At 58.0% G+C, this 27,133-nt stretch overlaps 2 protein-coding genes across 2 annotated transcripts; one reads left to right on the top strand and one right to left on the bottom strand.

The window, feature by feature from the left end:
* The first annotated feature begins 719 nt into the window (after positions 1–719).
* SCARA3 (scavenger receptor class A member 3) lies at positions 720–6,127 on the top strand. Its single transcript, XM_063330778.1, has 6 exons — positions 720–884; positions 2,508–2,567; positions 2,642–2,761; positions 3,319–3,417; positions 3,865–4,908; positions 5,654–6,127. The coding sequence occupies exons 1-6, from the start codon at positions 878–880 to the stop codon at positions 6,091–6,093; spliced, it is 1,770 nt and encodes a 589-aa protein (XP_063186848.1). The 5' UTR covers positions 720–877; the 3' UTR covers positions 6,094–6,127.
* A 5,874-nt stretch (positions 6,128–12,001) lies between these two features.
* CCDC25 (coiled-coil domain containing 25) lies at positions 12,002–26,653 on the bottom strand. Its single transcript, XM_063330784.1, has 9 exons — positions 26,506–26,653; positions 23,093–23,140; positions 22,295–22,334; positions 19,707–19,758; positions 18,694–18,769; positions 18,031–18,134; positions 15,386–15,588; positions 14,284–14,329; positions 12,002–12,938 (listed from the first exon to the last, which is right to left on the bottom strand). Exons 1-9 carry the CDS (start codon positions 26,528–26,530, stop codon positions 12,909–12,911), a joined length of 624 nt encoding a protein of 207 aa, XP_063186854.1. The 5' UTR covers positions 26,531–26,653; the 3' UTR covers positions 12,002–12,908.
* Between the last annotated feature and the right edge of the window lie 480 nt (positions 26,654–27,133).

Raw genomic sequence — 27,133 nt, 5'->3', positions numbered from 1 at the left:
CAGATCCAGGGGCCCAAAGCGGGACCCCAGACCCCAGACCCATCTGCCATGTCCCTGACCCATGTCCAAGAGCCAGACTCAAGACCCCAGACCCAGATCTAGGGGCCGGACCCCAGACCCATCTCCCCATGTCCCTGACCCAGATCCAGGAGCCCAAAGCAGGACCCCAGACCCATCTCCTCATATCCCTGACCCAACTCCAGGGGCCATACCCAGGACCCCAGACTCATCTCCCCATGTCCCTGACCCAGATCCAGGACCCCAAAGCAGGACCCCAGACCCATCTCCTCGTATCCCTGACCCAACTCCAGGGGCCATACCCAGGAGCCCAGACTCATCTCCCCACGTCCCTGACCCGGATCCACGTCCCCAAACCCCCAATCCTGACCCCAGCCCCCCACCTCCCTAAGCCAGACTCCCAATCCCCCCTTTCCCCAGCCCCCCAGCTCCCCAAACTGGTCTGAGCGAGGCCGTCCCGGCCGTCGGTCGGACATTTGTTAGTCATTAGGGCTGGAGGGAAGGCGGGCGGGCGCGGGACCAGCCTTTCTTCTCCAGCACATATCCCAGCGCCTCGCCTTGCGGTGGCCGGCGTCCAGCCCGGCCGGACTCTGCCGTCACCCGTCACCCGGCCCCATCCCGCCTGGGCATCGGCCATGGGCGAGCGGGTGGCCGAGGGGATGCTCTGCCGCCGGGGGGGCTTTTGAAAGCTCCTGGGGCAGTTTGGGGAGCTTCTCGTGGGGCAGGGGTGGGAAGCGGAGCAGCCCCGGCCATGCTGGCCGCTCACTGAGGTTCGCCGGGAAGAGACGGATGCGGGAACCGTGGCGGTGAGGCCTGGGACGGGGCAGGATCGCACCCACCGCCCCCCGGATCGGGGGCTATGAGAGGTGAGTGGGGGGCAACCTTGTGGTGGGGGGGAGCCGGTGGCATGGGGGACGGGAGGGGATTGCCGTGCCGGAGTGGGCAGCGGAGCCGGGGGGCGGCTGGCACCCCAAATCCCACCGCATCCCCGCTCCCCACAGGCAGCATCTCCCCATAGCCATGGCCAAGGACCCCCGCCCCGGTGTGGGGGGGTTCGAGGGGGGGTGGCTTCCCCCCCATGCTTGCTCAGAGCCCGTCACTTGTTGACTCCGTGGGGCAGAAAAGCACAATTTGGGGGGGCGGGGGGCAGCCGAAGAGCGGAGGGCCATGCCAGGGAGGACGGAGGGAAATCGCCGCCCCCCCAGCCCAGCCAGTCCCCCCCCCGCCTGCAGCCCCTCTCCTGCCCCCTGCCCGCCTTTGCGTGGGGGGGGACAGGCTTTATAAAGCGGGGGATGCCGGTGCCGCGGACACTCCGGCCGTGCCTGCGGCCCCCCTGTGGCACCCCCGGCTGGGAACCCCCCTTCTGTCGGACAGGAGGTGGCAGGGGGGACCTGGGCAGGGGGTGGCTGGGATGGTGGGGGGGGGCTGTGGGGGGCTCTCGGGCACAGCAGAGCTGGGGGGAGCTTTGGGGAGCCAGGGGGTCCCTCTGCCCCACCAGGCTCCTCCAGGGTCGGGTACCGGCACTGAGAGCATCCCCTCTGCCCGACCCACGGCGGGGATCCAGCCCACCGCCTGTCCCACCCCAACTTGCCCCCCTGCCGGGGTGGGGGTCCAAGATGGGGGTCCGGGATGGGGGCCTGGGATGGGTGTCCAGGATGTGGGTCTGAGATGGGGGTCCAAGATGGAGGACCAGGATGGGGGTCCGGGATGGGGGCCTGGGATGGAGGTCCAGGATGGGGGTCCAGGACGGGGGTCTGGGATATGGGTCCGGAATGTGGGTCCGGGATGTGAGTCTGGGATGGGGGTCCAAGATGCAGGACCAGGATGGGGGGTCCGGGATGGAGGTCCAGGACGGGGGTCTGGGATGGGGGCCTGGGATGTGAGTCTGGGATGGGGGTCCAAGATGCAGGACCAGGATGGGGGGTCCAGGATGGAGGACCAGGATGGGGGTCCGGGATGGGGGCCTGGGATGGAGGTCCAGGATGGGGGTCCAGGACGGGGGTCTGGGATGTGGGTCCGGGATGTGAGTCTGGGATGGGGGTCCAAGATGCAGGACCAGGATGGGGGGTCTGGGATGGAGGTCCGGGATGGGGGTCCGGGATGTGGGTCTGGGATGGGTGTCCGGGTTGGGGGTCTGGGATGGGGGCCTGGGATGGGGTGGGACGTGGGGTTTTCTTTGCTCCCATGGTTTTGGCGAGACGGGGCTGGGAGCCGGGAGCCGTCAGCTTCTCCGTCACCCACTTTTTTGGCAAATTCAACAAAATTTCCCCGAGTTGATGGTCTCGGGGTACACAGGTCCCAGCCGAGTCCCACAGAAGCTGGCGGTGGAGCGGGGACGTGTCCCCACGGGCTGGTACCACCTGACTTCGGCCAGCTGAAGGTGGCTAGTGATGGGTGCCGTGTGGCTTCCCAGCCATCCCCAGGGCCCGCTGGCGTCCTCGGGGCTGGCGAGCGCGGGCAGCTCAGCTCCCTCCTGTCTTGGCTTTCAGGAGAGGAGCCGGCGGCAGGAGAGGAAGAGGAGATGCCGACCTTCATCTCCCGACCGAGCGGTGAGGACGTGGGGCCACCCCCCGGGGCGGGCAGGGGCCGCGGCAGGGCCTGATCCTTCCCTCTCTGCGCCCAGGCAGGGCACGGACCAACTGCAGCCGGTGCCAGAAGAACCTCTCCCTCCAGACGGCCGTCAAAGTCCTCTACATCTTCTCCATCCTCCTCATCGTGGCCGTGACGGTGCTGGCTGCCTTGGGTGAGCGCGGGCAGGGCCGGGAGGTCCAGCTCCTGCCTTCCCTCCTGTCTTCTCTCCTGCCATCCTCGGGGCACATCCTAGGGGTGATGGGACTCCCCCAAAGCACCTTGAGGAGCATCCAGCTCCCCCCGACCTGCCCTTGGGATGCTCGTGGGATCCTGGGTGTGATGCCACCTCGCCAGGGGGTGGCTTTACCCCCATGGGGACCTCAAGAACCACCCTGGAGCCCAGAGGTTGCCACTCCATCACCTCCATGGGCAAGGAACGGCCTCCCAGGCTCAGCCCTGTGCTCCCCGGGGCTGGACCCTGCTCTGGCGGGAGGCTGGACTAGATGATCTCCAGAGGTCCTTTCCAACCCCTACATTCTGTGACCCCTGGAGATGCTTTGTAGACCTCATCCAAGCCCCGAACCCAAAAGTCCCCTTGGGACACCCCCCCCACCCACCAGCCACTTCCAGCCCTGGCCATCCTCCTCACTGGGGAGTGAGCCCAGAGGAAAGGTGTGGAGGACGATGGCTCCCCCCCACCTCCCCTGAGCCCCCACTTTCCCTCCCCAGTGTTCAGGAAAGTTGACTCCATCTCCAGCGACATCAGCTCAGCCCAGGCCTATTACGAGAAGAAGATCATGTCCATCCAGGAGGACCTCCAGGGGCTGGGTGAGTGCACCTGGACCTAGAGGTCTTCTCCAGGCTTCGGCACCACACGTCCCTCCACGTGAGTGGACCTCGGCTGCTCGGTGCTGCCAGCCAGGGGCTGAAGCATCTCCACGGTTCAGGTCCTGGGGCTCCCTCAGAGCCGAACCCCCACTTATCTCCCAGGATTTTGGGGAGGGATCGGTGGAGGACCCCAGGGTGGGGTTGGTGGGGTTGGGCTTTTTGGGGAAGTTGCTTCACAGAGGTATCGGGAGCAGGATGGGGGTGGGAGCTGGTACGGGCTGGTGGCATCAGTGTTGTCCCAGCCGTGGCTCCGTGGTGCCCATCTCCAGGGTCTTCAAGGACAAACCATGATGAGGCTCCTTCCTCCGCTCTGGGCCTCAGCAGGAGGGTCTCAAGGCCCAGTGAGGGCCGGGGTGGTTGTAACAGCCCCCTCTGCCCTTCGTTCAGATGAGAAGACCTCAGGGAACTGCTCCCTCTGCCATGAGACGGGGCAGCTGGGCCAGGAGATCACCAAGCTGCAGGGCGAGCTGGAGGAGATCCAGAAGATGCTTTTGGTTCAAGAAATCCTGCTCGATCGGACCTCCCAGACCCACGCCCTCCTCTCGTCCACCAGCAACAAGATCACCAGCGAGGTGGACAACTGCTCCTTCTCCATCCGCCAGGTCAACGAAAGCTTGGGGCAGTTCCTGGCCCAGGTTGGGGGTTGGCAGGTGGTCACCTCCCAGCTAGACAGCTCTCTCAAGGGCTTGGCCCAGGACCGCTACGATGTCCGAGCAGCCATGCAGCAGATGAACTTCACCTTGGGGCAAACCTCTGACTGGATCCAGGTCATCCAGAGGAAGACGGACGAGGAGACGCTGACACTGCAGAAGATCGTCACCGAGTGGCAGAACTACACCCGCCTCTTCGGCGGGCTACGGGCCACCTCCTCCAAGACCAGCGAGCTGGTGAAGAGCATCCAAGGCAGCGTGGGCGCAGCTGTTCGGCAGGTGGGCCAGAACTCGGAGAACATGCACGACCTGGTGCTGCAGGTGATGGGGCTGCAGCTGCAGCTGGACAACATCTCCTCCTTCCTGGACGACCACGAGGAGAACATGAACGACCTGCGTTACCACAACAGGTACACGCAGAACCGCACGGCCGAGCGTTTCGAGACCCTGGAAGGTCGCATGACCTCCCACGAGATCGAGATCGGCACCATCTTCGCCAACATCAACGCCACCGACAGCCATGTCCACAGCATGCTGCGCTACCTGGACGACGTGCGGCTCTCCTGCACCCTGGGCTTCCACACCCACGCCGAGGAGCTCTACTATCTGAACAAGTCCCTCAGCCTGGTCCAGGGCACCACGGACCTGCTGAGGGAACGTTACAGCCTGCTCAGCGCCCGGCTGGACTTTGACATCCGCAACCTCTCCATGGTCATGGAGGAGATGAAGGTGGTGGACGTCCGGCATGGGGAGATGTTGAAGAACATCACCGTCTTACGAGGTGAGACGCATCCTGGTGGGCACAGCCCATCTCCGGGGATGGGTTGGGGACGGGCGCGCTGGGCAGGCAGTTTTGGGGACTGGCTGAGCCTGGTGGAAACTGGGCTCCTTGGGAGTGTCCTGCACCCCAGAGGACCCAAACCACCGTTGCCGAGGCCAAGGGGGTGTTGGGATGCGCACGAAGGCACCCAGATACTCGTCCAGGGATGGAGAAGTGTCCTGGGGATGGAGCTGCACCTTGCAGAGCTGTCCCTGCGTGGAGGGACGGGGACAACAGGGAGGTGACCTTGGAGTCTCCTTGGAGGAGAAGGAGCCATCCTTCCAGCATGGCTGGCTTGTATACTGGTGCCAGTGACCCCCTCTTGCTGGTCCTGGTGGAGAGGGCACGGCTGCCCCTGGATGAGGGTGCCCAAAGCTTCCCCCCGGTGGCCCGGGTGGCCTGGGGACATCTCCCTCCACCCAGGGGCTGTCCCGGTTCCACCACGGTGGCTCCCCGTAGCTCAGGGGCACCTTCCCGCTCCACCACGGACCACCCAGCCTGGATCATGGTGGATCCATCTGCATCGTTACCGGGCTGCCCTAATTAATGAGCCCGGCCGGTTCCCGGATGGGATTTTCGGGGGGAGCCAGGCTCAGCCCATCCCGGTCTCCGCAAGATCTTCAGGGCTGGGGACACGTCTGTTTTGGGGTGCTGCCCCCCCCCTCCCCCCAGTGCTTCTCCTTCACCCCCTCCTCTCCCCCCCCAGGTGCTCCCGGCCTCCCGGGCCCCCGCGGCCTCAAGGGCGACGTGGGCTTCAAGGGCCCCCCAGGAAGCCAAGGCGAGAAGGGCGACGTGGGCAACCTGGGCTTGCCGGGACCCCAAGGACTCCACGGCCCCCCGGGACCCCCCGGCCCCCAGGGGGAAAGGGGTCCCCTGGGTTCAAAAGGTTTCCCCGGCCTCAAGGGTGCCAAGGGCAGCTTCGGGCAATCGGGCTCCCGGGGGCTGGGGGGGCCCAAGGGAGACCCCGGCCCCCCCGGACCTGTTGGGGTGCCAGGGCCAGTGGGCCCCCCCGGCCCCCAGGGCAAACCGGGCTTGCCCGGGACCCCCGGGGCTGTGGGGCAGACCGGCCCCACTGGCCCCAAGGGAGACCCCGGTTTGCGTGGCCCCCCCGGGCTGCCTGGCCCCCCCGGCCCCCCAGGACAGTAACCCAGCCTGCTGCCAACCAGGGGACCAAGGTGGCAGGAACCCCCCCCTGTCCCCACTGCCCCCCCCCACCGCCGGACCCCCAGAGCATCCCCCGCAGGACGGGGGGGGAAAATGGGGGTCCCCGTCGTGTGTGTCGTCCCCCCCCCCCCCCAGCGCGGGGGCTGGTCCCCGGCTCCCAGGGATGCTGCCGGCTCCGGCTCGGCCATCCCCGGCGTCGGGGGGGTCCCCGGGGGTGGGGGGGGGTCCCCGAGGGATGGGGCGCAGCTGGTTTGTGCCCTTCCTACCCACACCCCCCCCGCCCCCCCCCCCCAGCCCCCCGCGGTGTCCCCAGTGTACTCCCGGCACAATAAAGTTGAATGGGGACAGGCGGCTCCTGCGGGGGGCACGGGGGGGGACACGGGGGGGACACGGGGGGGGTGCGCAGGGGGGTGCGCAGGGGGGTGCGCAGGGGGGTGTGCAGGGGGGTGCAGGGGGGTGTGCAGGGGGGCGCCCAGAGCCACGCGGCTGCCGGGGGTGGGGTGATGGGGAGGGGGAAGGGGAAGGGTGTTGTACGTGTGTGTGAGTGTGTACGTGCGTGAGGGTGCACGTGTGTGTGCGTGTGTGAGCACGTGTGTGCACGTGTGTGCGCGTGTGTGTGCGTGTGTGTGTGCGTGTGTGAGCACATGTGAGCACATGTGTGCATGTGTGTGCGTGTGTGCGTGTGTGTGTGCGTGTGTGCGTGCGTGTGTGTGTGCATGTGTGTGTGCGTGTGTGTGTGCGTGTGTGTGCGTGTGTGTGTGCGTGTGTGTGCATGTGTGTGCGTGTGTGTGTGCGTGTGCGTGTGTGAGCACATGTGAGCACATGTGTGCGTGTGTGTGTGCGTGTGTGTGCACGTGTGTGTGCGTGTGTGTGTGCATGTGTGTGTGCATGTGTGTGCGTGTGTGTGAGCCTGTGTGTGAGCCTGTGTGTGTGCGTGTGTGAGCCTGTGTGTGAGCCTGTGTGTGTGCGTGTGCGTGTGTGTGCATGTGTGCGTGCATGTGTGTGCATGTGTGTGCATGTGTGTGTGCACGTGTGAGCACGTGTGAGCATGTGTGAGCATGTGTGTGCACGGGTGTGCGTGTGTGTGTGCATGTGTGTTTGCACGTGTGTGCACGTGTGTGCACGTGTGTGCATGTGTGTGTGCATGTGTGTGCACGTGTGTGCATGTGTGTGAGCATGTGTGTGCATGTGTGCACATGTGAGCACATGTGTGTGTGAGCATGTGTGTGCATGTGTGAGCATGTGTGAGCATTGTGTGAGCAGGTGTGAGCATGTGTGTGCTCGTGTGAGCATGAGTGTGCACGTGTGAGCCTGTGTGAGCATGTGTGTGCAGGTGTGTACAGGTGTGAGCATAAGTCAGTGTGCATGAATGTGATCATGTGTGCATGAGTGAACACGTGTGTGAACATGTATGTGCACATGTGACCACGTGTGTGCATGTATGCTCGTGTGTGAGCATGTGTGCGTGAGTCGGTGTGCATGAATGTGAATGCGTGAGCATGCGTGTGCACGTGTGAGCACGTGTGCGCACGAGTGAGCATACGTACGCATGGCGCACAGCTGAGCACGTGTGTGCATGAGTGAGCACACGTGTGCATGACTGCGTGTGTGGGCACGTGTTTGCATGAGCACATATGTGCACGTGTGCGTGAAGGTGTGCATGTGCACGAGTGAGCACGCGTGCGCATGAAGTGAGAATGCCCGTGCGCGTGTGTGCATGAGTGCGTGTGCACGAGTGAGCACGCTGGTGCACGCGTGGGCATGAATGCGTGCACGCGTGTGCGTGACCGCGTGCACGTGCTCAAGTGAGCGCACGTGTGCGTGTGTGTGCGCGAGTGAGGAGACACGTGCACGCAGGGCGCGCGCAGGCAGAGGGTGCCCGTAGATGTGCACACACGCGTGTGTGCGGGCGCGTGCAGGCGTGGTCTCCGACAGGGACCCTGCTGCTCTGCTCCGTGCCTCAGTTTCCCCGCCCAGGCTGCCCGGTGACACAGGCCACCAGGGGCCAAGGGACCAGCGTCACCTCCTCCGCCAGCCCAACCCGGGGTCCCCGAGCCCTGGCTGTGGGGTGACCCCACTGCAGCAGGGGGCTGGGCAGCGGAGGGGGGGGGTGCTGGTGCCAGGAGCATCGCGGCACTGGGGATAAGAGCCAGGCCAGCCCCACCGTCCCCGTCCCCCCCAGCACAGGGACCCCGTGCCCGGCCCAGCCAGCCCTGCCCGGGGCACGGGATCCGGCCGCCCGAGCGGTTTATTGCTCTTGGCAAAGCGGTTTCCTGTTTTCAGCCCCGAAACAGGCCGGGGCTGGTTATTAACACTGGTGTGTAGCTGCCGCGGCTGCAGAGACAGCACCGGGTTGGGGGGCGGGTGGGGGCTCGGAGAAGGAGGTGGGTGGGGGCAGAGACCTGGCAACTCGTTACACGGATGGGAAACATGCTGATGGGACCCCAGGCAGTGGCTGGGTTCGTGCTGCTGGGGCTCTGGGGGCAGGGGAAAACCTTCAGCGCGGGCAGCAGGGCGAGGGGGGGATTCTGCCCCTCTGCTGCGCTCGGGGGAGACCCCCCTGCAGTGCTGCCTCCAGCGCTGGGGCCTCGGCACAGGAGAGACACGGAGCTGTTGGAGCGGGGCCAGAGGAGGCCCCGGAGATGCTGGGAGGGCTGGAGCCCCTCTGCTGGGAGGACAGGCTGAGAGAGCTGGGGGGGTTCAGCCTGGAGAAGAGAAGGCTCCGCGGAGACCTTCCAGCCCCTGCCAGTCCCTCAAGGGGCTCCAGGAAAGCTGGGGAGGGACTCTGGAGCAGGGAGGGGAGCCGTGGGACGAGGGGGAAGGGTTTTACACTGGAAGAGGGGAGATTGGGATGAGATATTGGGAAGAAATTCTTTGCTGTGAGGGGGGTGAGCCCCTGGCCCAGGTTGCCCAGAGAAGCTGTGGCTGCCCCATCCCTGGAGGGGTTCAAGGCCAGGTTGGCCGGGGCTTGGAGCAACCTGGGCTGGTGGGAGGTGTCCCTGCCCAGGGCAGGGGGTGGCACTGGGTGGCCTTTAAGGTCCCTTCCCACCCAAACCGTTCCATGATTCGATGATCCTATGCTCTGCCACGGTGCAGGAGCCTCAGCCATGCCCACCACCGCTCCGTGCCTCAGTTTCCCCCAACGAGGTAGGACCTGACCACGCTGCAACCCCCGCTCCAACCTTTTCACCCCTTCCCAAACCCCTGCGTCTGCGGAAAGCCGGAGCACATCTGGCCAGGGAGCAGCCTTAGCACAACATGGGCAGCGGCTGTGCCAGTGTTTGTGGATGGGGGGGCCGCCCCCTCCCTGAGCCTGCGAAAAATGTGCAAGGGCAGGGTTTTCCCCCCCGGCAGCGGCCGGAGCTGCGCTTTGCGGGCGATGGCGAGGGTGGGCGATGGGATTCCAGAGCTGGGAGCAACAAGATTAATAAATAAACGAGGAGCGGAGGCGGGGAAGGGCCGGGCGGGAAGTGCTGATGGCAGCCGGGGGGGTTATTCTTGGCAGCTGGGTGGGCACGGAGGGGAGCGGGGCGGCGGGGGCCACACAGCCTCTCACCGTCCCTGCCCGTCCCAAGGGGTGTCCTAGGCAGTGTCGCGGCAGGACGGTGCGGACACAGCACCTCCCGCCCTGGGCAGCCACGCGCAGGGTGCCTGGGGACATGGTGGCCCCATGGGCAGTGACGCACAGGGTGCTTGGGGACACACAGCCCATGGACATCAATGCACAGGGTGCTGGGGACACAACACCCCAAGGGCAGGGATGCACAGGGTGCCTGGGGACATGTGGCCCACGGGCAGTGATGTACAAGGGTGTGGGTGACACACAGCCCCATGGACATCGATGCACAGGGTGCGTGGGGACACACAACCCCGTGGACATCGACGCACAGGGTGCTGGGGACACACAGCTCCGTGGACATTGATGCACAGGGTGGTGGTGGGGACACAACCCCATGGGCAGCAATGCACAGGGTGCTGGGGACACATGGCCATCAATGCCTAGGGTGCTGGGGACACACAGGCCATGGGCAGCTGTGCACAGGGTGCTTGGGGACATGCGGCCCACAGGCAGCCATGCACGAGGTGCCCAAGGGCACACAGCCCCAAGCACATCGATGCGCAGGGTGCCCGGGGACACATGGACATCATGCACAGGGTGCTTGGGGACGCACAGCCCCAGGGACATCGATGCACAGGGTGCCCGGGGACACATGGACATCATGCACAGAGTGCCCGGGGACACACAGCCCCAGGGACATCGACACACAGGATCCTGGGGACACATGGACATCATGCACAGGGTGCTTGGGGACGCACAGCCCCACGGACATCGACGCACAGGATCCTGGGGACACATGGACATCATGCACAGGGTGCTTGGGGACGCACAGCCCCAGGGACATCGACGCACAGGGTGCCCGGGGACACATGGACATCATGCACAGAGTGCCCGGGGACACACAGTCCCAGGGACATCGACACACAGGATCCTGGGGACACATGGACATCACGCACAGGGTGCAGGGGGATGCACAGCCGAGGGACAGGATAACCTGGAGTCACACAGCCCATGGACAACAATGCACAGGGTGCCTGGGGACATGTGGCCCATGGGCAGCCATGCCCGAGGTGCCCAAGGACACGCAGCCCCAGGGACATCGACGCACAGGGTGCCGGGGTACACAGACCAAGGGCAGCCCGTGCTCAGGGTGCCTGGGGACACGCAGCCCCATGGACATGGACACACAGGGTGCTGGGGACACGCAACCCCAAGGGCAGCCACGCTCAGGGTGCCCGGGGACACGCGGTGCCGCGGAGGGACCATGGCCCATCGCTGAAGGCCGGAGGACACGGGAGCCGCCGGGCGGGCGCCGCGGCGGGCGCCGCAGCCAAGCACAACAGATCGCAGCTGCAGGGCTGGGGCCGCGGGCAGTGCCGATGGCAGCGCCGCTCGGGACCAACCTTCAGGTCGCCGGCCCCGGCCAACACCGCAGGCCCGTGAAAGGGCCCATTGATGGCGGGGAGGCCCAGGCACGGCGAGTCTGCGGGGCCAGACGGTGTCCCACCAGCTCCTTGCCCCCCCCGTGGCCCTCCCGCACTCCTGGCTTCTCCCCTGCCCCTGCCAGGGGCAGCTGGGAGGGAGGAAGAAACCCAGTGCTGCACCGTGCCTCAGTTTCCCCATCAGCCCCCCGCCCGGGGCCAGCTCGCACACTAGGTCCCAAAAGAAGTGGGACACGGCAGAGAATTTGGGGTGGCGTTAGCTGGAGTCACCCCGGGTTCAGCTCAGCCTGAGCCAAGACAGCGAACGAGCAGCAAGGGGATGCACAGCCCACCATCCTCATCCTCCTCCCAGCCAGGAACCGGCGGCTGATGAGGGTCTGGACCCTCCTCGCCCTCCCCAGCCCCAACCCCGCACCCTGGGGACCCAGAGGGAGGGGGGCAGATGCTACGAGGCACATAAAATAAGTTTAAGTGCATTATTGGGACTTGCCCTTGTGGCAGGGTGGTTTTTTTCTGCTGTAATAATTCCGTAATTCTCTGATGAGGCTCCCAAGATTTCGGCTCGTTGGGGTGCGCTTCCCTTTTGCCTATTTCCCCCCCAAAATCCCCCCCTGCACCAGGAGACATCCTCGCTTTGCAGTGGGGAGAAGCAAGGCCAGAGGCGGAGGGGCTTTTCCCCCACCCGCCGAGGCTGCAGCACCCAGAGGCTGCAGCACCCAGAGGCGCACCCCAAAACCTGATTTTCACAGATTTTTGCCATCCCTCCCCCGGAACGGCCACGCTCTGCACGGCCTCTGCTGCCCGAGCAGACACTGCCAGACCCTCACAGCTCCCCTCCTTCTCAGAGGTGTCAGCACACCAGGGGACCCCCCCCCCCCCGAGCAGGACGTTTTACCAGCATGTTATGAATTTAATCGTGACATAGACACAGGCGCCGCAAGGATTATCGTGACCTTTTCGTACAGACTTAGCCACAAAACCTTACCGAGCGCTCAGGCAAGAGCTCCGGCCTGGACGCTGCGCGAAACTCAACTCTCCTTCACAAACCAGAGAAGGTTTTCAAGGAACAGCCCCGAAATCAAGCGTAATTTCAAAGAAAATACAGCGCGGGGCTATCCTCATTCCGTGCTAACGGCACATACCCCAGCCGGCGGTCCTGCGCTCCAGCAACAGCCGAGCTCCATCTTCATCATCTGGAGCTCCGTGTTTAACGAGGAGCCACCAGATTTACGGCCAGCGAAGGCTGGGGAGGTCGGCAAAGCAGCCGTGAGCTTGGCCAAACGTCCACCCCCCGCCCGTCCCCCGCCACCAAATTGTAGAGGGGCCGCCCCCCAGCTTTGCCGACCCGTTCCGAGAGTTGGGTGGTCGGCAGCGTCGCCTTCATGTCCCCACCGAGTTAGCGGCGACATCCGAGTCACCCCGCTGCTAGCACAGCGGCGAGACAGCCCCAAGTGGTTTTCTTTTCTTTAAATCCCGTCGGATTAAAAGCTACACACCAAACCCTTTCCCTAGAATAAATATCATTGTCTTTGGAGAACCGCAAGTCAATTCCGCTTCCTTCCACCCACGTCCCTGAAAAAGAGATGTATGCGCGGACGTACGGGTCTTCTCCTTCCCGAAGTTGTCCATGGCACAGAGGCTGCTGGGAGAACCAACCTGGTTCTGAAGAAATGGAGTCGGCATTCACTTTTTTGGGTTTGTTTTGGGTTTTTTTTTTTTGGCATTCTTAGCGATGGTGACATATTAAGACATCCCAAACCACCTCAGGATTGAGAAAGGAGAGAGACAGACTTTATTTACATAAAGTCATCTGAATCGTTGCCATCCTGTGGGGGGAAAAAAAACAACAAAAAAGACAAAATCAGGATCATTGAGCTCATTAAAACGGAAAATGGTGAAATGGTGCATTCAGCGGGATTGCAGAATTGCCATTTATTCTGGTTTCCCGACGTTTCAGTACAAACACCATGAAATCAGACCAAACAGACACACGAGAGCAGCTCCGGAGCGGGAGCAGCCCTGTGCGTGGCTCCGTGTTGGGCAACAGCGGTTGCCACTTGCCGTCCCTGCGATTTATCACCTCCCTGGAACTGCAGCCCACCTGCCGCGACCTGGGAGGAACCAGGGATCGTCCCCGTATCGCAGCCTGAGCTTCTCCCCAAGCCGGGAGAAGGAAAGCAGGCTGGCATCGCCTGGGGGACAAGAGATGAGAGGAGGAAGCTCCCGCTCAGCATTTCCACCCCGCCTCTCCCCGGCGAGTGTCACTAACGGGGACACAGCCCGTTTGTGTGTGAACGGGAGACGCTCGTCCTTCAACCCAGTTCGAGTTTCAAAGGGGATCTGCAGGCCAACCAGGAGGAAAAAAAATCAAGAATTCCTGAAAACCACACGCTCCTCTGAGCGGTCAGTCTGGGACTAGGATGCAAAAGGCGGATTTTAAACTGAGGAGCTCCAAGATCTCACGATCTGTTTGCCCAAGGTCCCGCCACGCAGGAAGCTGCAGACAGCCCAGACCTCAGGCAGAGCAGAGGGGCAGGCGGCGCACACCAGGACCTCTTGTGAACTTCACCCCCATCCTTCCTGCGATCCACTTTCTCATCTCCCTCCCTGCGCTCCTCTCCGGCTCCTTTTCTACCATCAGACTGCAGCCCCGTTACTCCAGTCCCGGGCTGACACCGCTCTCTGCAAGCACACCCCTTCAAGCTTCCTCTTCTGCCCCTCAGCACCCATATTCATCCCTCCCCAAACCTCTGCCCGTCCACCTCTGCTTTATTTCTTGTTAAAAATGTGCATTTTCCCCCCTCTCCCCTGAAGTAACGAGGTGGCAGGTCGTGGGTGCCATCAGGGAGACCTCCTCTCGAACAGCTCAAACCTGGCGCCCCACTTAAAGCTCTACCCGATCCTTCCCTGGGGCGGGAAGGGGAGCGGGGGGACTTTGCACCCGTTTCCAGCAGCACGGGCTCCTCCTGGCTGACACACAAGCAATAAGGGCCCTCTCAGGAAGCGGAGGGAAGCGGCCACGTCCTTCACCCGGGAGAGGTGACGGAGATGTGCTCTGTCATGCAGGAGTCACCCAAAACCAGACTGCAATGCGGGAGCCGCGCCGTCAGGATCCCGCATTGGATTTCAGCCGCCTCCGAAAGGTTTCTGCGGGCAGCGGGCGGCTCTTACCTGGTTCGACGACATGTTCTCAGCCTTCATTAACGATGAGTAGCTCCTGGAAGAGAAATCGCATTTTCCTGCGTGTTATGTTTTCAAAACCCACCAACAGAGAGGCATTTTGATAAAACAGGACCAAACACCAGAAAAACAATTTATTTATATTTTTGCTTTCTGAACTAAGGCAGGCTAGACAAGTATTTGCTTATCTCACCCTCTTTGGCTAATTCAAACAACCAGACAAAGCCCAGGCACTACGCAGCCTCCTCCACATTTTTGTTCAAGGATTACCGGTTAGGGCACCCCGGGAGGTGGAAAATCCTCTCCTTTGGGGGAGGGCCAAGGGGCAGCTGTGGGGGCAAGGTTAAATAAGCAGGCAGGCCCCTCGCTCGGCCGTGCCTGCTGGCGACCTCTCAGTTCACTTTGCTCCTCCAAGTCCTTCTTTCTGAGCCCTCCCCTGCGTTGAATCACTCAGGAAATCACAGAGTTTTTAAAATTCTGGTTTCGCTGCCATTTACAGATAAACAGGACTTACTAAAGCTTAAAAGCGAGCTTTGGGGGCCAGCCAGCGGATACGTCCGGTGCTGCCCGGGGCCGCCAGTACTAAGGAACAAGCTCACACGCGCTGCGGCCCGGACGGAAAGGTCAGTCCGACATTTCGAACGGCCATCCCTCATTCTGTGTTCAGAGGAGCGTGCGACTGAGGATTCACACACGTTTTAGCTAACACCAGCACGCAAGAGGACGCTGAAAAACTCCAGCGAAGGCTCAGTGTTTTCCAAGGCTCGCACGAAGCTGGAAGCGACTGCTCCCGTCCCAGCGACAGAGAGCGCCAAGCGGCTTCCCCAGTTTCACCCAAGTCAGGGACTGGCTTCAAAAGACACAGTCCTTTCCGTTAACAATCCAGGTTTGTTTTAGGAGAAACGGGGAAAATGCATTTATTCCAAAGACAAAGGAAATCACTGGGCCATGCAGATGTCTGTGCCAGAGCAGGTCAGCTGAACGCTGAGTAACGCCGGGCCGAGCATTAAACAGGAACCGCTGACCCACGACTCTCTCCCAGCGCCGATGAAAACTGCAGAATTAGAAGCTGGCACTACAATTTATTACTTACCTAAGTTCCTCCAGCTCTTTCTTCTTCTTCATCTCTTCCTTTTCCTTCCGCTTCATCTCTTGGATCTGGGCTTTTTTCTCGTTTCTCTCCTCTCTGTCCCGGGCTTCCTTCTCAGCAGCCAGGTCTGGGAAACGCTCCACTTTTGTCTTCTCTAACCGGTTCAGGATCTCGTTCACCTTCTTCTCCACTGTCAGCATTTTCACCTTTGGAGTGCAAAGAACTATGATCCTTATAAAAAAATACTTTTATTCTGGCACTTGTCTCAACGGAAAGAAAACACCCAATTTCCACTTTTACACGTGGCTGAATCCCACAAAAACAGATGCTAAGGAAAATCCCTGCCGCCGAGGCCCATTCAGCAGGTTGTGTAACAGCAGAGAGGGGCCCACTCCCAACACTCAGAAGCACATAGCTAATAAGCGTGAGCATTGCTGAGTACATACATAAGCATTACTAATTTCGTTTCTTGGCACACACCTCAACAAAGAGGCCGAGAGACAAGAACCGGTCTCTGCCGATTCCCAAAGAGGTGGCAGGAGGTCTCTGCAGGCTGTTTGGGGAAGAGAAGCTCATGTGCTGCCTGTTGACTGCAGGGTTTTTACCACTTCTTGCCCTGGTACAGACTTGTTTTAGCCAAACTACTGCATCTTGAGAGAGCTTTCTCTCCCAGCAGCCATTGAATCATTGAATCATGGAACGGTTTGGGTGGGAAGGGACCTTAAAGGCCACCCAGTGCCACCCCCTGCCCCGGGCAGGGACACCTCCCACCAGCCCAGGTTGCTCCAAGCCCCGGCCAACCTGGCCTTGAACCCCTCCAGGGATGGGGCAGCCACAGCTTCTCTGGGCAACCTGGGCCAGGGGCTCACCCCCCTCACACCAAAGAATTTCTTCCCAATAGCTCATCCCAATCTCCCTCTTCCAGTGTCAAACCCTTCCCCCTCGTCCCACGGCTCCCCTCCCTGCTCCAGAGTCCCTCCCCAGCTTTCCTGGAGCCCCTTGAGGGACTGGCAGGGGCTGGAAGGTCTCCGCGGAGCCTTCTCTTCTCCAGGCTGAACCCCCCCAGCTCTCTCAGCCTGTCCTCCCAGCAGAGGGGCTCCAGCCCTCCCAGCATCTCCGGGGCCTCCTCTGGCCCCGCTCCAACAGCTCCGTGTCTCTCCTGTGCCGAGGCCCCAGCGCTGGAGGCAGCACTGCAGGGGGGTCTCCCCCGAGCGCAGCAGAGGGGCAGAATCCCCCCCTCGCCCTGCTGCCCATGCTGCTGGGGATGCAGCCCAGGCTGCGGGGGGGTTCTGGGCTGCCAGCGCACGGTGCCGGCTCCTGTGGAGCTTCTCACCCACCAACATCCCCAAGTCTTTCTCCTCGGGGCTGCTCTCCATCCATTCTCCTCCCAGCCTGGATTTGTGCTTGGGGTCGCTCGGACCCAGGAGCAGGACCCTGCACTTGGCCTGGTTGAACTTCATGAGGTTTGCACGGGCCCAGCTCTCAAGCCTGGCCTAACTACAGTTTAAGTGTAACATTATCCACAGACACCAGGTCAGGCTTGGGAATGGCTTAGTGCACTGGCCTGACCCTACGCCAAAGCTAGGTATATCTGGCTTTTAACAGGTTTAACAAATTCAAAGGCAGCACAGGGTGAGACGGCTCTTGGAGGGAAGGACGGCAAAGTTAACGCAGCGACAGCTGTGTCCAGTTCTGGGCTCCCCGGTTCCAGAAGGACAGGGAACCGCTGGAGAGGGGACAGAAAAGGGCTACCAAGATGCTGAGGGGACTGGAACATCTCTCTGATGAGGAAAGGCTGAGGGATTTGGGTCTTTTCAGTCTGGAAAAAAGACAGCTGAGGGGGGACCTTATCAATGCTTGTAAATACTGAAAGGGGGGGTGTCAGGAGGATGGGGCCAGGCTCTTCTCAGTGGTGCCCGGGGACAGGACAAGGGGTAACGGGCACAAACTTGACCATGGGAAGTTCCATCTCAACACGAGGAGGAACTTCTTTGCTGTGAGGGTGGCAGAGCCCTGGCACAGGCTGCCCAGAGAGGTGGTGGAGTCTCCGTCTCTGGAGACATCCCAACCCCGCCTGGACGCGTTCCTGTGCCACCTGCTCTGGGTGACCCTGCTCTGGCCGGGGGTTGGACGGGATGATCTCCAGAGGGCCCTGCCAACCCCTACCATTTTGTGTTCTTTGATTCTGTGACAGACACCTCCAGGACCCCACACAGCCCTCCTCCGCACAGCAAGTTCAAGCCCTGAGCCCTTCCAGAGGTGTGATTGCACTGCTACCTGTGAGCTGATCGAAAGTGACTGCTCATCTGCAGGCTCTTCAGCTGGGACAGGAGATGATTTCAGTGGAGATAAATTCAAGCGGATAGCGCAGACTACCACGTGATGCCATTCAGCATCAGCAAAGACTCGTCAGCTACACCGTGCTGCAGTTTGGGAACACGTGCTGTACAGGCTACACTCTGCTATAGGCTGATGCTCAGCCACGGATTTTTGGGTGATGTTCAGGCAAGTCCAAACACACCCCTGGGATCTCTCTTATGCTTCAGGAGCGGGTGATTCCCTAGCTTTAGGGCAAACGCTGAAGACAATCCACTCAGCTCTTACCACAGAAACGTTACAGTCTGCCACCTCGAAGTGCAAACACTTACATCCTTCTGCCTGTGAAAGCCGATCTGCCCCACATCCATGTCCGCTGTCTTCTTCAGGTTAGTCCACGGCGTGTACACCACGTTGACGTTGTTCATCTTGCAACCTGGTGGCGGGGGAAGAAAGGAGGGAAACATCTCCATTCTCTCCCTGCTGCAAGAGGTCTTACAGTCTCCCGCGCGCATGGAAACTGGCAGTTATTCTTGTCACAAACATTACTAGCTAGGCAAGAAAGAAGAAAACGGAGAAGTCCTTCCAGTGTTGCAGTGAAAGGGAAGAACACCACGACATCATTTTCTGCAGTAACATGAGCGCTGCAGCAGCGTTAACGAACTCCAGATGGAGATCGCCTTTGCCAGAAGAGCGATTACTATAGAAGGGGGCCCCAAGGTGGTGTTAAGAGAAGAGACTGCAAGGCCTCCTTGGCTCAGGCAGCAATATGGAGGCACAAACGGGAATTTCAGAGACTTAAAATTCCTTACGAAAGTCTAACGGGCAGCCCCAGCAGCTGCAAGCGACATCTGCTTCCTGTAAGACCCCCAGGCTCAACTGAGAGCACCACAGCAGAAACGTCACAAACGTTTGATCCAAAAAACACAGGCTCGTGTGGACCAGAAACACTCGCCACAAGCACCTCACACCGATCTCCCGGGAATCCGTATTACCTTGAATGCTGTTCGCCTTCACTAGATGGGCGCAGTCTATCAAAACTTCTTTAGGAATGTCATCCACTGTCTGCCCCTGGGACAGAGCAAGGCAACATGAGCGGTTTGCGGCGCCGTAGGGACCGAAAAGCGGATGAAGGCCAGGAAACAGGCCATGATGCTCTGCAAACACAGCCAGGACTTCCACGCTCCACATTTCACAAGACCGGAGTCTTGCGTGGCATTTGGAGGTAGAGGCTTGAAGCACCACAAGCGATTTGCACCCTGCTTTTCCCAAAGGTATTCCCCCCATTTTAGTGGGGTGATGGTTCTTAGACACACTCTTGGTGTCAAGACAGAACTCTACATTCTGCTGGGCCACATTAAACTTCCCCCTCATCCCCACATTATTTGGTAACGGAGGCTGTAAATTCAGTCTCCCCACACAGGTGGTTGCCTGCACCCTTAGGGAGCCCTGCAGACTTTAACAGTTCATGCAAGCAAAGATGATCTTAGGCGAAGGCAGAACAGGCACATGCAGTTCTTATGCGGGGGAATATTAATGTTTTTAAATATATATGAGGGGTCTGGAGACCAGGGCATCTGAGGAGAGGCTGAGGGAGCTGGGCATGTTTAGCTTGGAGAAGAGGAGGCTGAGGGGAGACCTCATTGCCCTCTACAACTCCCTGAAAGGAGGGTGCAGAGAGGTGGGGGTTGGCCTCTTCTCCCAGGGGAATAATGACAGGACCAGAGGAAATGGGCTGAAGCTGCGGCAGGGGAGGTTTAGGTTAGATATCAGGAGGAATTCCTTTACTGACAGAGTGGTCAGGCACTGGAACAGCCTGCCCAGGGAGGGGGCTGAGTCACCATCCCTAGAGGTATTTAAGGAACGTCTGGATGTGGCACTTCAGGGCATGCTCCAGTGGCAGAGATTGTAGGGGGGTTTTTTTGTATGTGTGTGGTTGGACTCGATGATCTCAAAGGTCCTTTCCAACCATGAAGATTCTATGATTCTATACGTGTCGCAGGATTACCTTGTGTAACCGAAGGTACACATGTGCAGAAGAGAGTTTATCCACATGAAACCTACAGAATAAAAAAAGCATATTTAACAGAGGATTAAGAGATGGCCATCTGTTCTGAAAGACTTACTTCCTAACAAGTGACAAAACAGCCACTCCGCGGACAACAGAAGTCCGGAAATGTTCACGATATATATGTTTAAAAGCAGGCAAGGGAGTCAGAGCCTATCCCTCAAGAAACGCCAGTCCTCTCAACGGGAGACTGAGAAAAAACCCTTTCCCTCTCCTTTTTTTTTTCCCTTTTAAATGCTATACTACACGCAGGCGACACTGACAGGACGAGCCTGTGCACACGGTGCTTTGGTCTGTCTATTTATTCTTTAGAAAAACAGCAAACTCGTGAACTCTGCAGCAGGCGCTGCCAGTTACACCACTTACACCACTGGACTCAAGCTCAAAGAGCAAAAAAAACCCCACAAATTTCTCACTGGTCAGTAGAACGGTCCACGGAGCCCAGCGCTCTGCCTCCATCAGCGGGAACAGGCGATGCTAAATGGGAAGTGCACTGGATCTAGTGGTTTTGGTGGGTACCAAATCTGATAGCACATGAACACCAGTTCTGCATTCACTTCATCCACGGCCTCCAAGATTTCATAACCCTCGATCAATCCCCCTCAGCCCTCTCCACCTCAGACTGAGGACTGCTCTCCAGTCCCTCCTTACGGCATGGCTCTTCATCTCTTTATGCCTCCAGCGGCCCTTCTCCAGACCTCTTCTAACTTGACTGTGTTTTTATCATGATCACCTATTTTTTAAGCCTCTGTCCTGATCAACACTCACTCCAACCCTGCAAACCTCCAGGGACAGAGTTTGGGGAGAACTGATCTCATGTCACCTCCCAACCTTTCTTCACACCGTTTTCTTTTTACCATAAGGGGACTTTTTCCTCCCTCCTGCGAGACAGAAAACCCTCCAGCACCAACACGTGAATTCCCACTTGTACCTTCTGAGCCTCGTACCCCAGTTCCACTGGAGCCCTCTTAAGCACAAGAAAGTCTAAAAGGTGCCAGACAGCATCAAGGGAACAATTCCCAGGAGACCTCTGCCAGAAGACCTATGATATTTTGTTGAGATGGCACTAGGACACAAAAAAAAGCAACATGGGTGATGTTGGTGTGAGCTACAAGATACGAAAGAGATGGGAAAAGATGACTTTCATTGTTCAGGTTGAATTTCAAGGTCACTCCTAAATAACAGTATAGACACACCTTAAATTATGTAGTGATAGGACGAACATGAGACAAAATGAATGTGATACTGCTACAACAGTGTGGTATTCAGCTGAAGTACAACCTTTTCTGCTAGAAAAGACAAAAATATTCCCTTGCCAGTTAGCGGACTGCTGACAAAACATCCTCTGCGGAGCGTGCTAGCTACTACCTATTCAACCTCCAGCTCTACCAAGACACCCCAGCTCATCCTGGCAAAGGCCACCTTGAAGAGCGAGAAGGTGGAGAACCCACTCGGTGATTCTTGTTAGAAACTGTTAGCGAAGGAGAGGCAGCAACTGCCTTACACCTGGTCTGTGCGACGGTGCCTGGAAGCAAGTAAATTCCTTCATAAATACCTCCCAAACCTTGTCGGTCCGGAAAGTTTCTGGGCTAACCCAGCCAGCAAAGATGCCACCAATTCCTGGTAAAAGGACCGGGAATTCCCCTTCTCTTGTTTTCCCTCTTCTGATGAGATCTTAAAGCCAAAACCAACCTGCACGTGTCAGAGCACCTCCTTCTGCCCGCCTGGCCGCAGCTGTAGCGGGTCTGCTTAGAGCAGACATGGCTTTCACCCGCCAGGAATCAAAACAGCAAACTTTTCTGCTTCTACTCGCCAACCACAACTCCCGAGACAGCGACGGCTGTTTTACAGGGCAGGCCGGTACTTGCCCATGGCGCACACAGTGGGGACACGAAGCACACACAGAGGAAAAGGCATTGGGAGACAACAGACAGTTTTGTCTGGGCACAGCATTTACTGTTGCTCAAAAACCTGCTGGCTGCATCCCTGGGCCCCATCTGACTGCTCCATGATTTCACACGTTTGTGCCTCCACCCTCCCCGTCCTCCATCAGCCTTTTGGCTTTGCTCCTCTGTGCACAGAGATACCCAGGAGCTCCTACTCTTGCTCGACTCCGGAGGTGCGCTCTCTTACGAATACCCGGCTGCCTTTCTCGTTTAACTGTGCCCATTGCCCAAAGACAGCAAGCCAGCACCTCTATTCTGAAACACAAATACGGAATTATTGCTTCTCTGGCAGCTCCGCGCAGAGAAAAACCCCCAAAACCTTCACAAGGGGACCAGCCCTTATGATGAACAAAGCAGGGGGCGGAGGGAGAGATGCAGGGGAATGAATTCAGAATCAACGGGGTCCCAAGAGCCGCAGCCGGGTCTGCTGCAATCTGCCTCCAGCCTGGGACTGCATTTAAACTGCTAAGTAGCCTTGGAAAAAAGGGACTTTACAGCCCCTGGGGAAGTGAGAGTTGTTGCAATCATTCGGCTCAGTTGCATAACGAAAGGCGATTTGTTTCAGCGGGTTTCAGCACCTACCAGATATCTTCAGGCCAGCCATACTTTATTAGGTCTTCATCTGTAGGAATAAAAGTATCAGTGAGCAAAGCCCAGCATGTCATCAACAATAAATCAAACTACGTGGAGCTGCGGGTCAGGCTCTGCACGGTGACTGAACAGAAAAAGTGGGATTTCAGGCTGCCTGCTCCAGGTATGGCAGAAACAGGTAAGCCGGGAACCCCTCCATCATGGAATTTTGAAATTTTCTAAGGGAAACCAGTTTTCTTCAACTATCAATCAAATGAGGGGAGACTTTCAGGGCAAGTTTTCAAAATAGCCACGCTAACAAATCCCCCCCTGGGAGTAAGACGCTCGGTTTCACATCAGCTACTGCTGGGGAAAGAGGAGGAAAGCAGAACTGTAACCTTCACCATGAGGGAAAGGACGGGCATGGGAAACCTACGGAGTACGAACGCTCACTGGAGAGGGGAAAAATACAGACTGAGCAGGGAAACTGAAGGTTGGTTTGCAAAAAGTTATCAAATGAAACCTGAAAACCGGTATTTTTCTCTAGACAGATTTTGTTTTTCAGTTACTTTAGCTTTTATTTGTATTTGAAGGCAGTCGCTCTGCCTAGAGGATTTACAAAATTTTTCTATCCTAACTAAAAGTCACACAGTGGATTTCAGAGGGGTAAGTCAGAATCACTTGCAAAGGTGGACAAGTTTTCAAAGAATATTTCAAGTTAACACATACAAAGATATCCTTTCAAAATGACCTTAAATCCCCCCAAATCTAAATCTAAGCCATTAGGCATCATTACATTAATGTACTTACTTTCATACTTATCTTTTCCCATGTAAATGGTGTAAACGGAGGGAACAACTGAGGGATAGAAAAAGGAAAACAAATCAAAAAGGGTTTGGACAAATTGTGCAAGGAATGACAAACACACCAGTCTTGGTCACAGAAATTAGAATGAAAACTGTTTCATCCATCCATCCATCCCGCTTCCCTCCTGGGGGGCAAAGGAAGATTGTTTCGCGTTTTCCTCCTGATTTTGTCCCAAATGCTTCAGAGGACTTTGGAAAGTGGCGTTTCCACCGCTTTCCACATCAGATTATCCAGCAAGGAACAGCTTTCTGGGCAAAACCCCCTCAACAGCCAGGTGATTCAGATCCTATCTGTGTAATGGTACAATCTGTTCAATCAAGCGCACATCTGTGAGCCAGAAAGCCTGACATCGTGTTTACAGTCTGGGATTAACTCACTGCGTGGCCTTGAGTGAAACAGCTCATCTGCCTGACCCTTCCCAAAGCACCCGACGCCCAACGTGAACCTCCCCCACGTAGCCCGGGCGGATTAAAATTCAATGGAAAGACTGAAGTTGCATAAACAGCGGTTGGTGACTTGTTTGTCTCATCTGTGCCCTTTTGAGACACTTAAAACAAGGTCCTTCTCTTCTTTAGGGCTTGTTTCATCAGGCAGTAAAGACTCCGCCAATTCTGGGAAACCAAACAAGTGTCCCTTCAGCGCCTGGACCAAAGGCCAGCACAGCTGGGAGATGGACACAGAGCAGTAAGAGGGTGCCACAGTCAGGGAAATCCTGAAGAAATCATTGAGCAACCTGCTTAAAAATAAATAGTAATGCTCTGTTCTTGTACATGGCAGCAGGGAAATCCCAATTTCACAGCAACACTGCCTACCACTGCGTCCCTTCTCTGGCTTCTGCAACTTTTAACAATTACGTTGCACGTGAGTAAAGGCTGCAGCCACAGCCAGAAGCCTCAGTGCTGCACGGAAATTTAGCTGTTCTTCACGAGGACCTGCACACTTCAGCACAGAGAATTACCGAAAACGGGTTTTCAGCAGACGGCTTCACGCCGTAACAGCCAGTGGCCGAAACAACCTGCTGCGGCACCGCAGGTTTGCCTTTTTCAGACACTGAAACGACCTGCTGCAGCAACGCAGATGTGCATTTTTCATACACTCGTGCAGAACAACCAGAATTCAGGGCAGGATTTCTAAAAGTCACTCCCTGACAGCGCGCAAATTAAAGACTAAGAGCAAAAATGAAATACAAGTGACCAAATCTGCCTCCGAAAAGCATTCTTGTGCTAATCTCGTGTTTTCTAATTCGCTAAAACAGGAGACACGCTTCACTTAACGTGCTACCGCTCTGGCAGTGAAATGACTTGGATCCCAAACTGCTTACTGACCCAGTCCTTTCTGAGGGCGTTTTTATCGGAAATCCAACACCACTAGCACAAAGCCCAGACAACTATTTAGAATTTAGTAATGAGGTAATAAGAAATGGATATTGAAAAATACGACAGGATTATATGCCTGTGGGAGTTAAAGATTGGAAAAAATCCACCCTGGACACAGAGGAGAGTCCAGAGAAGGGGTGATGACCGTGACTACAGGCACCAACTATTAAGCGTAAAATTAAATCCTCAAAAATAAAGTTACATTAGTGACGGTTCTGTGAAAACGAAGCCCATCCTGCCAAAACAGTGGAGGAACACGTCACATAACCAAAAAGGACGTTACTTGAAACCCATATGATTTAACCCACATTAGTAACAGTGCAACACATTTTAGGCAAACTGCAATAGTTTTCACATTCCAGATCTCCCTCTGGCAGCAAAACTGATGACAACATGTCAGATACCCCTCGCAGAACTACCATCTGAAAATAAAGGAGATTGTTTACATCCAGTGTTAACTGCAGCTTGTCTGCTCCTCACACCCCCCAAGCAACCCTCCATGGCTGCCAGGTGCCGAATATGGCTTTTTTTCTCCCCAAAAAAGGGCCCAGGTCCGGGAAAGTCTCTGAACTTCTCGCTATCTGCCTGCTGATGGGCAGAAAACATTTCCTTCTGAGCATCAGGTTTAGTGGTCAGCACAGGCAGGGTGTCTGCTCACTGGGTGTATAAAGGGCCTTACTTTCCGTAACAGAGGAAAAAAAAGTTTTTTTAACAAATCCCAAGAAAAGGTTTATTTAAGAAACATTCACAAGAGTGTTAAGTCTTTCCTTATCGAAGAAAAATCAAGCAGCCAGGCACTCAAACCCTTCTCGTTAAGGAACTCGATCTCTAGAGCCAAGGGAGACAATGCTAAAATACTACTTTGTGGCTGCAATGGGCAGGGGGTAAAAGTCATACAGAAACTTTCGCAAGGTTATACGTTCATGAAATGACTGGGGTCAAACCAAAAAGGCATATTCCTGTACTATCCTCCGGGTCATCAGCCCATCAAACCCCAAATTTCTGATGCGTCGGAAGCAGTGAACCCTTTCATAGGGGCAAGCGAAAGGGATCAGTTTATATTAAAGGAAAAACAATGAGAGAGTTTATGCATTGTGTCTTCCCTCAAACTCCTGACAGCAGTACACCTGAGAACGCTTTGCAGAAGTCACTCCCTGGTACTGACAGCCATTCGAAGCTGTTAGTAACAAGACCTGTTACAAGAAAGACCTTGAGGGGCTGGAGCGTGTCCAGAGAAGGGCAACGGAGCTGGTGAGGGGTCTGGAGCACAAGTCTGGTGAGGAGCGGCTGAGGGAGCTGGGGGGGTTCAGCCTGGAGAAGAGGAGGCTGAGGGGAGACCTTCTGGCTCTCTACAGCTCCCTGAAAGGAGGGGGTAGCCAGGGGGGGTCGGGCTCTTCTCCCAAGGAACAGGCCATGGCACAAGAGGAAACGGCCTCAAGTTGTGCCAGGGGAGGTTTAGGATGGATATTGGGAACAATTTCCTCCTGGAAAGGGTTGTGAAGCATTGGAAGAGGCTGCCCAGGGCAGTGGTGGAGTCGCCATCCCTGGTGGGGTTGAAAAGCCGGGCAGACGCGGTGCTGAGGGCCATGGGGTAGTGGTGGCCTTGGCAGTGCTGGGTTGATGGTTGGACTCGATGATCTGAAAGGTCCCTTCCAACCCAGGCAATTCTGTAACCACTGATAAGAGGCTCCTCAGCTCAGGGAAGCCCTCAACTCCCGAAATGACCTTAAACTGTGGCCTACTCCGGCCCAACTTAAGTCGTTTAAACTCAGTCCAGCCCAGGAGCTCGCTAAAAGGCACCGACGGGACTAAGGGGGCGCTCAGAGGGGCGGGAGGACGGGCCGGCCCCGCTCGGCCCCTCTCGCTAAGGGACCGGGCAGCGCCGCGGCCCAGCACTCCCCTCCCAGCGGCGGGACCCGGCCCGCCCCAGGCCCCGCGCGGACGCTGAGGCCTCCAGCGGCCCTCCCCTCGCCCACTCACCGTTGGAGGTGAAGTAGAACACCATGGCGGCGGCTCCTCCGCCCGCCGGGCCCGCGGCTCCGCACGGCGGCCGTTCTCCCGCTCCACCGGCGCCGGCCGACGGCGGAAGGGGGGGCGGAAGGGAGCAGTGCGCATGCGCACGCTGCGCCCCCGCATGCGCAGTACGGCGCGGGCACCCCGGCCCTCCCCACACGCATGCGCTAGCGCTCCGGGCGGCGAAGCCATTATGAGCACTGCGCATGCGCAGCGCTCCCGGGAGGCGGCTCCGCAGGGCTTATTGCGCATGCGTCATCTGCGCTTACGGTACTGCGCATTGCGCACGCGCAGTTTCGCTATGCGCGCCCCCCCCCCCCCGGGTGTTTGCGCATGCGTGAAGCTGCGGCGGCGCGGTGCGGGTGGGAGTGCGGAACGGAGCGCAGTTTGATTTCATTCTTTCTTAGGCATAAATGGCCTCCGGAGTGTGCCTGCCGGCTTTTTGCGTGCTGCGGGGTTTTGCTTTTCGGTTGCACCACCGTTTAAAATGGAATGGAATAGATATAGAAATAGAAAAGAAAAAAGAAAAGAAAAGAATGTGTGCGGTTGGAAGGGACCTTTAAGTGCCATCTCGTCCAAACCCCCTGCAGCGAGC

The sequence above is a fragment of the Chroicocephalus ridibundus genome, chromosome 3, assembly GCF_963924245.1.
Source record: "Chroicocephalus ridibundus chromosome 3, bChrRid1.1, whole genome shotgun sequence".
Taxonomy (NCBI): domain Eukaryota; kingdom Metazoa; phylum Chordata; class Aves; order Charadriiformes; family Laridae; genus Chroicocephalus; species Chroicocephalus ridibundus.
Note: the sequence above shows the minus strand (reverse complement) of the source record. Positions and strands in the feature narration are given on the sequence as shown.

Excerpts from the sequence above, each read along its gene's own strand:
- SCARA3 (XM_063330778.1), top strand. Across the intron at positions 2,568-2,641 it reads CTTCATCTCCCGACCGAGCG|GCAGGGCACGGACCAACTGC; the intron begins GTGAGGACGTGG and ends CTCTGCGCCCAG. Across the intron at positions 2,762-3,318 it reads GACGGTGCTGGCTGCCTTGG|TGTTCAGGAAAGTTGACTCC; the intron begins GTGAGCGCGGGC and ends TTCCCTCCCCAG.
- CCDC25 (XM_063330784.1), bottom strand. The coding sequence starts at position 26,530 with ATGGTGTTCTACTTCACCTCCAACG. Across the intron at positions 18,770-19,706 it reads TGTACCTTCGGTTACACAAG|GGGCAGACAGTGGATGACAT; the intron begins GTAATCCTGCGA and ends GCTCTGTCCCAG. Across the intron at positions 14,330-15,385 it reads AAAGAGCTGGAGGAACTTAG|GAGCTACTCATCGTTAATGA; the intron begins GTAAGTAATAAA and ends TTTCTCTTCCAG.